At 36.3% G+C, this 16,622-nt stretch overlaps 1 protein-coding gene across 1 annotated transcript; it reads left to right on the top strand.

The window, feature by feature from the left end:
• The first annotated feature begins 14,904 nt into the window (after positions 1-14,904).
• Positions 14,905-16,292, top strand: LOC134271736 (uncharacterized). The gene has a single exon (XM_062753950.1). It carries the CDS (start codon positions 15,309-15,311, stop codon positions 16,290-16,292), a length of 984 nt encoding a protein of 327 aa, XP_062609934.1. The 5' UTR covers positions 14,905-15,308.
• The last annotated feature ends 330 nt before the right edge of the window (positions 16,293-16,622 follow it).

Raw genomic sequence — 16,622 nt, forward strand, 5'->3', positions numbered from 1 at the left:
ACATTATTTTAGTTCGACATTTAGGAATTCAACTTAGATATATCAAAGTGTATAAGTCGTCTAAAACATATCAGAAAAGTATTATTCATCAGAAATGGTTGTCATAATTATATCGCCAAACCTCGAAGTAATTGTATTTGACCACATTTTTATATCATAATATCGTGTTCTAAAACACCAACACGAGGCGGTTATACGTTTCCGTATAAATATCTTGCGTGTCTACATAATTATCTCGCTTGTTCACATGATTTACTTGCATGCGAGATAATTATGTTAACATGCAAGTAAATTATGTAAAATTTACTTGCATGTTAACATAATTATCTCGCATGATGACATAATTATCTTGCATGTTGACATATATAAGTCGCGTGTCTATATAATTATGTTGCATATTGAATCTAAAATGTCAGATACAGGCGTTCGAAAGTAAATTTGCCCATATTATATGATATTTCCTTATAAGATTGGTAACTTGCATGTCAACAAAATTAACTAGCATATTGACATAAATATGTTGCATGTCTACATGATTATGTTGTATGTTAACATAATTTTTCTTGCATGAAGGGGGCAGAAATATGCCACCATAACTGTTAATTCGTCAAGCCTAGTTCAATGCGGATTTCAAGTATCAATTTGTGCACATGTGCGAGAGAAATTGAGATTCAGACTTTCCTGAAAGCTACCACAATCACTCGTTGCTATGTCAAAAATGTAACTTCCGCTTAAAATGCATTATTAAATGCATCGGCGGGAAATTTAATAAAATTTATAGCATGTAAAGATGCCAATTTGTGTCCATTTTCATACCCACCATGACTTGTACCATAAACAGCAAGCTTGTTAATTGAGTGAGGTGGAAGAATCAGTGAGTGAATGTTTAATAAAAATCCACAATGATTATATAAATGTACTGTTATTTGAAAGTTGAAATGTGGAAATAAAAAAAAAAAAGCTTGTTAATTGATGAAATCGAGCACAAATACGGCTGAAAATGTAGCGGAATCTCATTATGATAGTGATATACCACTATATACTGGGATTTACGCCCCCCTCTCCAACATGTCCATAGTTTAGTTCATATTCGATTTAATTAATGGACTATATAATGGTCCTCATTACCAAACTCTGGTAGGACAAATCATATGACTGCTCGGAATAATCGGAATAATTTTCTTGGAAAGTCATCTCTCTTTTCAATGAGAAATTACACCTTAAAAAAGAATATATTTTGAAAAAAATAATAAATAGAAATTTTAAATATTTAAGCATTTGATAATCCGAGGTATGGTTTAACAAATAAGACAAAAAAAAAATATGTATATTGTGATTTGATCATTTTCACAATTGTAAGAAAAAATATAAACATGCAAAGAATGAAACGAAAATGATGAATTTTCGATTTCTTATATCGGTTGCACTTTTTTTGGAATGTATTTTATGAGTAATGTATGCGGAGGAAAACTTTATTAAAATAGTACCTGGTCAATTTAATGAAAATCATTTATCCACCTTCAGAATAACTCCCTGGAGCATTATTTTCTAGGTATTTACAAATATACCTTGTATTTTGATTGGTCTTTACAATATTATATCATATTTCGCCGAAATATACAAGCGTATGCGACATAACCGGGTGGGACAAAATTGATGAGGTATGTACATGTAATTGGATTTTAAGACTTTTTACAATGAATTTGTGCATGAAATAAAGAACTGCATGTATGTACGATAAAATGTATTATAGGAAATTATTAAAATCTCAACATGTAAACTGATTGACTCATGTGAATAACTAAGTGAATGCAAATTCGTAACCTAAAACCCGAAAGTAGACCAACATTACGAGTTTACTCTTGGTATCACATCACACCAAGTTTGCATCATTATATGATCTGCTTGGCTGTCTTCACGGTACATGTGACAAGTTTGTTAAAAAGTTTTTTTTTTTTTTTTTTAAAGTTGTGTGTTATTTTCCCAATGCTTTATTTAGGTCAAGATTCAAAAATGTTTTGGGAGTCCATGTGTTCTGTCCGGCTGCGGTGCGAACGAACATGCAATCTCAACATTTCTATTTTCAATAAGTCTATAGTCCTTGCTCCCCGAAGTTTGACGTTTAAATACCCATGTTCATCCATTCGTATAAATGCTTCTCTACTTCATCTTTATCATGCCATTTAAATATCCATGGTCATTGATTCACAGTAACCGTAGTTACTGCATTATCCTCATGTTGTTCTCTAGACTCCCACTGGTGAGGGTGGGGGGGGGGGGGTATATGTCCGCCAATACTACTGACGATGTGTTTTACCGATAAATTATTTACTATGAGATTGCCGTAACTGTGATGAAAGAACACTTTAATGATGCTGAGAAATGGCTGAAGACGATGAAAAGCAAGGTGATTTAGGTTTTAGCTGGCTCGTGGATGAGGTGCATACTAAAATAAGCTGAAGGAAGAATTATAGGCCTATATAAATTCACGAAAAATCAGTGAGCTTGTCGCGGGAAAAAATGTGTAGAATCGCAAAGAAGTGAAGCTGTGCCTCGGACATGAACGGTTTTCTACCATTTTTTTTTTATCATTCTGCTTATTTTAACATTTGATCAAATAAGAAATTCTCCTGTTATTCCTTTGAATTACGTTTACTTTGTGCCATTTCTGCTTTAAGGTAACTCCACCCTCCTGTGATGTCATATATAGGCTTTTTCCAAAAACTGTTACTTATTAAATTAAATTCATGCCCGATTGAACAATATGTTTTGGAAGAATGATTTTATATAGGTGTAATGATAAATGATGTTAAGTAAAGGAATTTAAAAAATGCATATTTCCTTTATTTAATCAGTTATTCAACTTAAAATAAAAAAGTTGACAAACGCAATCACTCCTGCTCAAGTAGCTTCGTTCAGGCATTTTCTTTGTTGTACTTCTAATGTAAAATACAAGGCTCAACTCCAATATAAGGATAAAGTAGTACTTTGACTTAAACAAAATTAACATATTCATACATCACTGTATTATAGTAATGTTACGGAGTTTATTATTTCTACATTCCACACATGAATTTACTGTCGACCAGGGATAGGTCGACGGTTGACAGTTGACACTTCCCTTGTGTTCTAGTGTCGACCAGGAACAGGTCGACGGTTGACAGTTGACACTTCCCTTGTGTTCTAGTGTCGGTCGGGGACAGGTCGACGGTTGACAGTTGACACTTCCCTTGTGCTCTAGTGTCGACCGGGGACAGGTCGACGGTTGACAGTTGACACTTCCTTTGTGTTCTAGTGTCGACTGGGGACAGGTCGGCGGTTGACAGTTGACACTTCCCTTGTGCTCTAGTGTCGACCAGGAATAGGTCGACGGTTGACAGTTGACACTTCCCTTCTGTTCTAGTATGCCAGACTAACCAACTGTCAACTGTCCCCGGTCGACAGTAGAAATGAATAGATGTCAACTGTCAACTGCCCCGGTCGACAGTAGAAATTGTTAAATGTCAACTGTCAACTGTCCCCGGTCGACAGTAGAAATGGTTAAATGTCAACTGTCAACTGTCCCCAGTCGACAGTAGAAATGGTTAAATGTCAACTGTCCCCGGTCGACAGTAGAAATGGTTAAATGTCAACTGTTCCCGGTCGACAGTAGAACCGAATCACCACTTTTATATATAAAGCTTCCGCATAGGGACGACATACCCTGATAATGGAGTTGACCCAAATAGACAAAATCTATTATAATTTTTTCGGGGAACTTAAAGCAACGAAATAATTGAGTTTAAAGTTGCTTCTAGCGGAAATTTTTTAATTAAATGCACATTCCCCCACCAATCACAACCTGGGTTTGTAAGTGGCGTAGCGGTGTCAGCCAAAGATTGCCTATAGTCGTCATGCTGCACGATTTCTACACCAGAAATTAATATTTAAAAAAACTTTATTTTGTAAAATTTATGTGCATTTTAAAACATTTCTTCTCTTTATTTTATAATCATTAGAATTTTTTGTAGAATATTCTAACATGGAGGATTTGAAACTGGTTGTGGTTGGAGACTTTGGAGCTGGCAAAACATCTCTTTTCACTTCTTTCTGTGAAAAAGAGAATACCCCTGATCGTGTTGAAGTTACAGTAGATGGAAAGCCTTACGGACTAATAGTTTACGATATCTCCGGACAAGTACGTGGGTTCAATTCACTGACTAATATTTCAATAGTGAAATAATATCAGTATTGCTGCAATATGAAATATATTCATAATTAAGAAAAAATATTACCCAGGAACCTTGATCTTGACTGACAGATAAGAACATGAAGACAGACCGGAACTCTCAGCAACTTATTTATAAAATATCTTTTCCTCAGAAGATGTACTGGAGAAATGATTCGAGAACAGGATAGATTTAATAGTCATCAGAATATTTTTTTCTATTTTAAAACCTTACCAATTGATAAAATGAATTTTTATCTTGTACACGTTTTTCAAATTTTAAATTCAAGAAATTCTTTAGACTGATTATTTTTCAAGAAAAATCTCCACTTGACACTTGCACTCAGTGCAACATCAAAATACGATATCGTATTCTACAGTGAATCCAACAGAGACAAATGAAAATCTGCTATCCAGTTGTCACAATTCTGAGATCTTGTTCTTTATGAAATAGAATAATTTCAAATTCTCTAGAGAGTGTGTAAGAAAGAGGCCGGAAAGGGGTGATTTTTCCCGAAATTCATAATCTTGATAATAATAATAGGGATTGAAGTTAACTTTTGGAAAACTCGCATAATTTTTGCATTGCTTGAACAGCGCTGAGAAAGACCATCTATGACGGTAAAGATGGATTCAATAGGAAGAAAACATGTAGCTTGTGATAGTCTAAGCCTTCTGCTTATCATTGTATAAATAAACTTGATCACAAAATCAAAAGAAAGTTGATACTTAAGAAAATGTCTTGGTTAAACAGCAACAGTTTCGCGTTATAACGCGAAAGTTACGCGTATATTCGCAAATGTTTCGCGTTATAACGCGAAAGTTACGCGTTTCTTCGCGAAAGTTTAGCGATATAACGCGAAAGATTCATTTTTTTAACTTACAAAAATGAGCTCAATGGGCTTTTGTACGTTAGATTGTGCTATTTATGAAATAAAAAGACTGTAAAAGTTTTATTTCTGCACAAGTCTAAGTGTTCGCTGACTCTTAGTTTATAGTATTGCGGTACGTTTATTTAAGAAGTGAAGTATATTTTTTGATTATTATTGGGATGTAAAGGGGTTGGTCGCGTGATCAAATCTCATAAAGCCCGAACACAACTATCTTCGTTTTTACATTAATTTTAAATTCAATGGTATTAAAATGTTTAATACCATTGTCTTCTACGATAATTTATCTACACAACCATATGTGGCATGTTCTCGGGCAAAGAATAAATTTAAACAAGAGGCCCAGGGGCCACATCGCTCACCTGAGCTCAACGGCTAGGAAAATGCACATATCAGATCAGAACTGACAGTTTACTGAGGTTGGGGGAGGGGGGGGGGGCTTGAATTTTAACTCCAGGGGGTCGTGATTTGAACAAACTAGAATCAACACTATCTTAGGATTATTCCATAGATATATCACTAATCATGACTTTGAAGTACATGTACTTGAAAAGAAGATTTTAAAAGGTTTCCCTATTTATTCCTATGTAAAACTTTGATTTGCCATTTTTGCCCCACCCTACCCCCGGGGGTCACGATTTGTACAAACTTGAATCTACACTACCTGAGGATAATTTCACACGAGTTTCATTTTTCCTGGCTCAATGGTTCTCGAGAAGAAGATTTTTAAAGATTTTTCCTATATATTTCTATGTAAAAATTTGATCGGCCATTGTGGCCCCACCCTACGCCCTGGGGTCATGATTTGAACAAACTTGAACCTACACTAACTGAGGATGATTCCATATGAGTTTCATCTTTCCTGGCCTAGTGGTTCTTGAGAAGAAGATTTTTAAAAGATTTTTCCTATAAATTTCTATGTAAACCTTTGATCGGCCATTTTGGCCCCACCCTACCCCTGGGGTCATGATTTGAACAAACTTAAATCTATACTACCTAAGGATGATTCCATATGAGTTTCATCTTTCCTGGTACTGAGTGTAATTCGGAGTTAGATACCTTGTGTTATTATTATATATACTAAGGATTAAAAATTTATTTTCGAAACAAGTGCCTGTGATCGGAGTATATTGCCCGATGGCTGGCTAACATCATGGATCTCATATCTATACCTTCATATTTTAACAGGGGAGGGGTCTGGGACGGACCCTTGGACTTTCGAAGGGAATTGATGTTACAAGACAGGGAACCTATGTAGCTAGCCCGGTCAAAATTGGAAAAAAACCCCGTATGATACTATTAAAATTATTTATGCATCAGAGTTTATTGCCCGAGGGGCTGGCTAACATCCTGCATTCCATATTTATACCTTCATATTTTTACAGTGGAGGGGTCTGGGACGGACCCTTCGGCAGTCAAGAGGAATTGACGGGACAAGACCTTGAACCTATTAAGCTCGCCCAGTCAAAATTGAAAAAAAAACGTATAACACTATTAATGTATCAGCGTACATTGCCCGAGGGGCTGGCTAACATCCTGGATCCCATATTTATTAGATCTTAATATTTTTACAGGGGAGGGGTCTGGAAGGGTCCCTTCGACTGTCAAATGGAACTGATGTTACAAGATCGGGAATCAATTTAGCTAGCCCGGTCAACATTAAAAAAGTATAATACTGTTATATTTATAATGTATCAGAGTACATTGACCGATGGAACATAAGTTATGGGATCTGAAAGAGCTCGGTTCACTTCATGCATAAAATGGCCCTGTAGATATACCAATTAATTGATTAACACTTGGTGTTCCATTTGAAGCATTCAAATAAAATACAGACTTAGAGCTTTCATTCCCTATTAAAATTTTTCTCCTAAACGTCCAGGTCTTGGAGAACTGGCTTTATGAAATTGCAATCTACTGAATTTTAAGGTAAACAGATATATTTGAGTATTTTTAGTGAAGAAAAATAATAGCGCACTCTCTTTAATATCTGAAAAATGAAACATGTCTTAAAATTAATCCCCAGAAACGAAACAGTTGTATCATTTACTTGTTGGATATTTTAGATCAGAGGTTGCGCTCTATATCAAACAACAAAAAATAGCTTTAAAAATTGGCCGTTTTCGTAGACCTTTTCAGAATATGAAGAAAATGACGCAATTCACGACGTCATAATGCATTGACTAGCCAAATAACGTCATTTTTGATAAATTCGCAATCACCAAAGATCTAAGTGATATTCAATACATTGCTCACTAAAACTAAGCAGTTTCCGTTTTTCAGAAATTCACAGGGCCAAAAAAAGCAAAAGTGAACCTTGTTCTTTTGAGGGTAGGGTGCTAGTGGTCAGTTACCAATTCTATGAAAAACTGGTGATGGTACCATTTCTAGTTTCCGAGATATGATCCTCCAGTTTTTAGCCCTACTATATAATAATATGTTGACGGTGTGACCGTTGGGGTGATTGCAAACATTTACATGTATTCAGTTTTAATTCATATCGGGTTCGCCAAACAGCACGTGATATTTGATGTGTCTAGAATCTGACGTCACATGACGTCGTGTGTAAGTTGTATTACCAAAACCAAGTTAGAGCAGTGCTGTTAAATGAAGAACGTTTTAATAGACCCTTTCACGATAACTGCGGTACTACTCTTTTGCAGGGCAAAATGCTATATTTTGGCGAAATATGACGTAAAAGTAATTGTCTTATATACGTCATTTAATTATCTATCAACAAAAACTTCGCCAAAAGTTATTAATTTGCCCTGCAAAAGAGTAGTACCGCAGTTATCGTGAAGGGGCTAATTACTATTTATCTGTATATCCATTAAATCAAGGCGTGTTATTTTTTTTTGCTGAACTTTTGTTGATATAATCGCGAGATTGTAGCCTTACGAAGACATGCATTATGAGTCCAAATTACTGCGAAAAAAAATTCTACAGAATGAATGTGCACTAATCCGAATTTTTTCTTCGTCCAGGCGTTGTCGTAAGAGCTCGCATTGACGAGCGTACTTTCCCGACGCTCGCTATTATACGAATAAACATCGGGCTCGGAGACATCGAAGTACCCTGCCACTGTTTAATTCTTTTAAGGATGGGGTACTAGGGATCAGTTACCCCTTCTGTGAAAAAATGGTGATAATACCATTTCTAGTTTCCGACATAATTTTTTAGCCCTAGCTACTATATTATACTATACGAATAAACATCTGGATCGGGAACATCGAGGTTCCCTGCCCCGGGGTCTGAAATTTTGAGGGTAGGGTACTAGGAGAAAGTAACAATTTTTATGAAAAAATGGTGATTATACCATCTCTAGTTTATCTCATATTGACCTCCAGTTTTTAGTCCTATCATAAAATACTATAGGAATAAACATCGGGCTCGGGGGCATCAAAGGCCCCTGCTCCGGGATTTGAAATTTTGAGGGTAATGTACTTGTGGTCAGTTACCACTTCTATGAAAAAAAGTTTCCGAAATAATTATGGCCGTCTAGTTCCTAGCCCTACAATTTAATATTTTACGAATAAACATCGGGCTCGGGAACATTGAAGTCCCGTGCGGGGTCTGAAGGTAGGGTACGAGGGAAAAGTTACCACTTTTAAGAAAAAAATGGTGATTGTACCATCTCTAGTTTCCGAGAAAATGCCCTTCAGGATTTATTTATATATATATTACTATAGGAATAAACATCGGGCTCGGGGGCATCAAATTTTTCCTGCTCCGGGAGCAGAAGGATAAAACGTACGTTCAACTAGGACCTTAGGCCCCTTGATCAGTTCACGACTATCGGACCTGTTTACTCCGCTACAAAATGTAGTGCGTTGCATACTTAAAGTGAAAATAGAATAAATCGTAATATAGTGAAGCCCTTACAGTGTAAAATAAAAACCCAGAAAATTTATTTTTGTCAAAGGAATAACCATCTGATGGGTATTAAAAAAGAAAGAGAGAGAGAGGGGGGGGGTTGCTGAGCAACATTAATTGCAATATTATAAGATATATGATATATAAGAGTTTAACATTTGTGCATTATGTTGGGTGACCTGTAGTCTCCCCTATGATTTTATTATTCCATGTAAGGTTATAGTATCTATATAACACAGTGCCTAACCTCTGATCTCCTTACTAATAGTAAGCAACTCAGAGTTAACGACGTCCAGTCTCTGCATTCGCAGATCTCTAACAAGCAGGGGGAGAATGAAGATCTTGCCCCCTACCACCCCTACCTTTTCATTTCGCTCGGACTTTTCACAAATCCTTTAACATAACGGAATAATAATTTGTTAATAAATTATTTAATGTATCCTTTGTCTTCTTTATGAGGTCATGCTTCAATAGGCGACCTCATTACTTTAACACACTTTAGTAAACCCCTGATTTTATTTATCTTACAAAGAAGATGTACCCCCTGTATGAGAAGTTTGGGGCTGCATGGAGTTCTCCTCCCCTTTCCCTGGAATTAACACATCAAATTCATAAACCAATCAAAACTACATTTAAGAAAAAGGAATAAAACTTTAATAAATGCACCTATTGTTATTTTCTTTTGGGATACATAAACTGTATTTGAAGACAAGCAAGTTGAGTAATCCTCCAAATTCCAATTATATACATTCAGAGAATTCGAAGAAATTTCCCCTGTATGTGTAGAATTATTTTTTAAATCCTCTCCAAAAAAAGTTACGACCCTAATTTTTTGACAGGAAAAAAAAGTCACCTTATATTGTACATCAGTAGGGGGACCAGAGATCACCATATATTGTACATCAGTAGGGGGACCAGAGGACACCTTATATTGTACATCAGTAGAGGGACCAGGGGTCACCTTATATTGTACATCAGTAGAGGGACCAGGGGTCACCTTATATTGTACATCAGTAGAGGGACAGGGGTCACCTTATATTGTACATTAGTAGGGGGACAAGAGGTCACCTTATATTGATCATCAGAAGGGGGACTAGAGGACACCTAATATTGTACATCAGTAGGGGGACAAGAGGTCACCTATTATTGTACACCAGTAGGGGGACAAGAGGACACCTTATAATGTACATCAGTAGGGGGACCAGAGGTAACCTTATATTGTACATAAGTAGGGTGACCAGAGGTCATCTTATATTGAACATCAGAAGGGGACCAGAGGACACCTTATATTGTACATCAGTAGGGGGACCAGGGGTCACCTTACTTTGTACATCAGTAGGGGACCAGAGGAACCTTATATTGAACATCAGTAGGGAACCAGAGGAGACCTTATATTGTATATCAGTAGGGGGACCAGGGGTCACCTTATATTGAACATCAGTAGGGGGACCAAGGGTCACCTTATATTGTACATCAGTAGGGGGACCAGAGGTCACCCTACGTTGTTCATCAGTAAGGGGACCAGGGGTCACCTTATATTGTACATCAGTAGGGGGACCAGAGGTCACCTTATATTGTACATCAGTAGGGGACCAGAGGACACCTAATATTGTACATCAGTAGGGGGACCAGAGGTCACCTATTATTGTACACCAGTAGGGGGACAAGAGGACACCTTATAATGTACATCAGTAGGGGGACCAGAGGTAACCTTATATTGTACATAAGAGGGTGACTGTCACAATCAAAGTTGATTTTGTTACATGTTTAATTTGTTTTTCTTTTATTCTTTTATTGCCCTGTGTTGACCCTTATTTGTATTTAGTGTTTATCCTGCAAGGAGCCCCATTGTGAAGCTCAGGTGATTTAAATATTTGGCCAGTCGCTATATAAGGTGATGTCAGGTTTGTCTTGGGTAGCGCACGTTTTCCTTGACCAGTGAAAGTAGTTTCACATGTCCATGGAGGGTTAGGTAGTTTTTCGTGGTAACTGAATCTCCAATCAGGGTAAGTGTAATTTACTTACATTTATTATATCAAAAAGTAATGCAGTATTATGTTAATTGAGCTTATTCTATTTTTATCCACGAGAAAGTGTTTGAATTGTATACGGGAATTTTACCACGTGCACATGCCGTGAGTTTAAGTAATAGTAAGATCATATGAAGAGAAATCTTCGTCATGAAGAATGGGCGGAGCGAAGCGGAGCCCATTCTTCGTGACGAAGATTTCTCTTCATATGATCTTACTGACTTAGAACAGAACCTCAGCCAATCAAATGAATGGATTAAAAATAAACTAGTTACTCCTCCCACGGCTGTGTCATATATAAGGCTCAACTTGACCGCTCGTTGTACATATCGAGCACGTAATCAATATCGAACACACGCGGTTTCAGAATGGACTCCCAAACCCATTCAAGTTAGCACGGGATTATATGAAATACCTTGATTTACTGGGGAAATGGTATGGTGAAGATATTAAAGTTACTGAACTAATGAATACCATACGCATCGGAAGCAAATTGAAAGTGTATGTGGGGGGGGGGGGGGGGGGGGGGGGGGCTAAACCAACAAAAAAAGGCAAACCCCTCATTTTTAATGCCTATATCATGTATATGTTTGCAAAAAAGTGGGGGCTAAGATCCCCCCGTTTCCGACGCCTATGAATATCTATGTAACAAGAATCGTAATATCTACATTTTTGAAAAATGATTGTGTTAAGATGTCAAGGCACTAGTCAGCAGAAGTGGGTATGGCCGTCTAATATCAAATAAAAACTTGATGAAAATTGTGATTAAATCTATCTTCAAAGACAAGTTTCGTCTCTGATATTCATGACGATGGTTGTATTTTCTTTATGTACCGAAATGTGAAAAAAATAATATTCAAAAGGCGACAAAAGATGACAGTGGGAAAAAATGTAGCAAGGCCTAGAAAGTTTAAATAACATGATTGTAAACAGCACGTGGGTTTTGAATAGTTTCTTTTTGTGTGCTGAACAAAGACCAATGAAGACACACCCATATAACTGTCAAGTGAACCAATCAGACACTGTTGAATTTTTCAGAAATAGAAGAATTCTTCACTATGAAGAATCAATTCTTTGAGAGAAATGGAAGCATTTGATTGGCTGAATAAGTAGGTTATGTTCTAAGCGTAAAGTAATGATTTTAGTTTATTACTCAAAGTGTAAAGGCCGGTTTACACGGTAAAGCAAGCTGTATAGACCTTGCTGTATACAGCAAAATGTTACTGTGTGTACGGCGCTATTACACGGAATTTAAACCTCCCCGAAGTCGTATATTCCACGCGTTCGGATAGAACTTGTCTCTATTCTGTACAGCAAGTTGTATGAGACTTTTTCCTCTGGCCAATCAGTGGACTGGGATTTGTGTAATCTATTTATGCTTCACTGACCACTTCATTGGATGCAATGTATCATTCTTTTTAAAAACATTTTTAGAAAATTTAATACATGATTTTATAATATATGCATGTGATATGACTATCTAAAGAGTATGTTGCTACATGAATAAAGGAATTTTGAAATTCATTATATTGCATTAGGGGACAGAAATATCTACAATTTAATGTTCAAAATGCATTGGTCACAATTCAGATCTTCGAAATATCAAACTATTTTCACAAATCTTTCTTTGAAAATAAATCTGTTATGCATGGAGTAAATCTGTAATTTGTGCAAGAATTTCGTAATACACTTTCAATTAAATTTCTCCCAAAGTGTTTAATATATTGCATTACATGACGGTATACATTTTCTCAAACTCAAACAAGTCTTTTGAGTTTTTTTTTCTCAAATCTGAGATTTTTTTTTTCAAGTCTGGGATTTTGCTACAAACGTTTTTTCCGACTCAGACGAGGAAAAAAATCTGAGAATTCTCAAAAATTTTCAGATTGGTGTAAAGGGCCTACCAGTCTCAAACAAAATTATTTTATCTCACAGAATTATTTTACGGTAAAATGATCGTAAATGTAATGACGGTGTTCATTTTAATCAATAAACACAGGAAAATAGCCTGCAAGCACAGAAATAATTTTATTGTCTCCCAAAACGGGGGGGGGGGGGGGGGGGGTTATAACGCACATGTATAAAAAAAATTCATCTAGAATTGTCCACGCATGGAATTAAGCACGGTAATCTTTACTTGGAGAAATAAAAAAGAAAGAATAATAGGAATATTCTAGTGGCGTGTTGTACATTACATGTACTATACCTTTATTTATACAGAAAGTAAATTAATTATTAATCAAATTCATACTTTAGTGTGGTATTTGCATGGAAAATTTATTATTACAATGTTCATGTTTATCAAAAAAGGAAATATATAACTGGATAAAGTATCAAACCTCCTCGGTCCAGTCTTTTTTCTCTGGTATTTATATTACATGTATTACATGTATACTATAAGTGTAAATTATACATGTAGTTGTGCGCAAATATTAAAATGAATCTGTCTGAAATTCCATGGACAAATATATTTCTGTTTGTTTCGAAGTAATATGAAAGTCACTATTCATTGATCATTGTTTTGTTTTTTTAACAAACAGTATTTTTTTTTAGTATGACAACTTACATTTTGAAATTAAAAGTAGTATGATCCGTAGTTTTTAAAACTTTTACATCATTACGCAGTGAAACGTTTATTTACGATATGATATTAGAGATAAATCAAATTATCATTACTTGATGAGCGTATGCGAGATTGGCTTGGATTTCCAATTTAATGATGATGATGACGATGATACAAATTAAAATATACAGTATAATATATAACAGATTTCTCCTCTTCCCATGCTTCTATGTCGATTGATTCGAACCTGATTAGGGCGTTTTATTTGTTTGCATAACAAAGAATTGAACATAAACCTGTTTTACCGTGTGAACAGGTAGGTAACATATTACAAAAGTTGTATACGACAAGTTGTATACAACTTGTATTACCGTGTAAACCGGCCTTAAGGTCAAGATCTAGTAAATGAAAGGTGCCTACAGATTTATCAAACTTGAGAAATAAATTCATTTATTTATGCTTTACAACTTTAGCTTAGTCAAATAAGGTGTTTCGGGGCATAATTTGTAGGTAAACAAGATGAAAAACTGTATTTTAAACTGTCATTTGGAATGAAAAATTAAGAAAACCAGGCACGAATATGGGAGTTTTTCTCATATTCGACAAAGGAAATGTATCCAGATTGCCTACAGTCTCTCAGAAAACGGTAATTAGTATGTTCATGGCCTCCTCTTAAAATAAATATCAAATTTAATATAGGTATCCGGTTTACTTTTCATATGATTTCAAAATGAATGTCATAAAAATACCCTATTTTCTACATAATTCTGCTAAAGCCGTAAAGTACGGGAAAAAGAAAGTTGAAAATGATTATGACGTCATAATGGATCTAGCACCAAAAAAGTAGTCTCAAGTTATTTACTAGATCTTGACCTTAACGTTACATTGTATTATTATTTTGCTTTGCGAAGCGGTGTGATACATGTTAGTTAAAACTGTATGTTTAAACAAGTATATGTGTAAACAATTTATGTTATGTTGTAAGGCAGCCCGTTCGGGGTCAAGCTTATTATGTCTACGCATATTTGTTGAAGGTCCCTATTGATACATGTACGTTAGTATGATTTGGTGCTGTCGGCGGAGGCAACCTAAGGGCGTGGTACGCTGGGCCGAGACCGTGAGAGAGGAAACGTGGTTTCCCGGATTTGGCAGCATTGCAGACGCTTAAGACGCGTGGGATAGGCGCGGGACGTCGAGGACGTGGTGGCATTTGGTGTAAGGGCGTGGTACCCGTAGGTCATGGACCGTTAAACACAGGAGGCGGGGACGGATATAGGAACTTGGTCTCAGGATGGACACTGATAGACATTTTGAAATTCATTAATTTCATTTTGTATATTTGTTTTTATATAAAATTGTAAATAGAAAATAGTTTTGTTATCAATGATCAAGCTTAGGGTGTCGTGACAATGGTGTCAGAAGTGGGATGATGATGTTAGCTTTGATCAGTGATTGTTTTTTTTAAAAGAATGTTTTTTGAGTAAATTGGATTGAACGTTGGAAAAATATTGTAGTATTTTCATGTATTGAAGTTATAATATTTTTTTTTTATTGTATTGTTGTAGAGAGACGTTCAGATAGAAGTTAAGGGACCCTGAGAGGAGAGGACGTTACCATGAATTAGTTTGTATTATGAAGGTTTGATTTCGATTTAGTTCAGTTTTCCTGGAGGGATATTTTGCTTTGTCATTTTTGTGTCAGTTTATGTTGTTTGATAGTTGGTTTATTTACTGGCGATTTTTGAGATGGATTTGTTAAAAGAGCTGACTGCATATGGTCAAAGTTTGGAGTTGACGGGAGCGGATCTTCAGAGGTTCATCCGTGAACAACAGGCACATCTGCGAGAACTCAGAGTTGAGCAAAGAGAGAGACAAAAGGAGGACAGAGACTATGAGTTGAAGAGAGAAGCTTTGGAAGTAGAGAAGCTCCGTCTAGAAGAAAAGAAATCTCTAGATGCACTCGAAAGTAAGTACCAAGCTAATGTACAAGAACTTAAATACCAGTTGAGTTTGAAAGAGACAGAATCTAAAGCTGCTAAGTCAGACATATCTGATGGTTCATTAGCAAAGGTTCCTAAAATGCCATACTTTGATGAGGTTAAAGATGACATAGACTCTTTTCTTAGACGATTCGAAAGATACGCTATAGCACAGAAGTGGAACGAAGGAATGTGGGCCGTGAACTTAAGCGCATTACTTAAAGGACGAGCTCTTGATGTCTATGCCCTACTTCCACAAGAAAAGGCTCTGGATTATGCAACCCTTAAAACAGCTTTGCTGAGGAGGTTTGAGAAAACAGAGGACGGTTTTCGAGAATATTTCCGTAGGTGTAGACCAGAGGTAGGTGAAACCTTTACACAATTCGCAGTTCGTTTAGGAAGTTATCTAGATAGATGGATTGAGTTTGGAAAAGTTAACAAAACTTACAACGGACTATATGACTTAGTGTTGCGAGATCAGTTCATATCAATCTGTAATAGAGACTTATCGTTGTTCCTAAAGGAGCATATTCCAAAAAGTATTGAAGAGATGTGTATGTTAGCGGATCAGTTCAAAGAGGCGCGTCATGTTAACATATTAACTTTAGTTTCTTCTAGCAAAAAGGAGACGACATTTGAAAACAGAAATCCAGCCAGAAGGAGCAAGTGCCGCCGAAGACTAATGGTCAGTCCTTTTCACAACAGAAGAAGACAGGGAAGGATATTCGATGCTACAAATATTCCAGGCTAGGACATATAGCCTCGCAGTGTAATCAGTCATCAAGTAAGAATCAAAGCTTTGCGGTGAAAGCGGATGCTTCAAGTGAGTCAGGAAGCAGTTTGAAGGAACACAGAGATTCAGGCAAGTGCTCTGCTTTTACATCTATAACATCAACTTCAACATTTTCAATGGCAAATTCGTCAGACTTATTAACTACATCAGCTTGCAGTGTAGCTAATTTCTCAGATCAGATGCCTGTTTGTGTTGGTGAAATTAATGATCAGTCTGTTCAAGTACTTAGAGACACGGGATGCAATGGTGTAATAGTGCGTAGGAGTCTTGTCCATGATGATCAACTTA

Source organism: Saccostrea cucullata, unplaced genomic scaffold (assembly GCF_032062105.1).
Source record: "Saccostrea cucullata isolate Sc308-1 unplaced genomic scaffold, CSIRO_AGI_Scuc_v1 ctg8323, whole genome shotgun sequence".
In the NCBI taxonomy this organism is placed as follows: domain Eukaryota; kingdom Metazoa; phylum Mollusca; class Bivalvia; order Ostreida; family Ostreidae; genus Saccostrea; species Saccostrea cuccullata.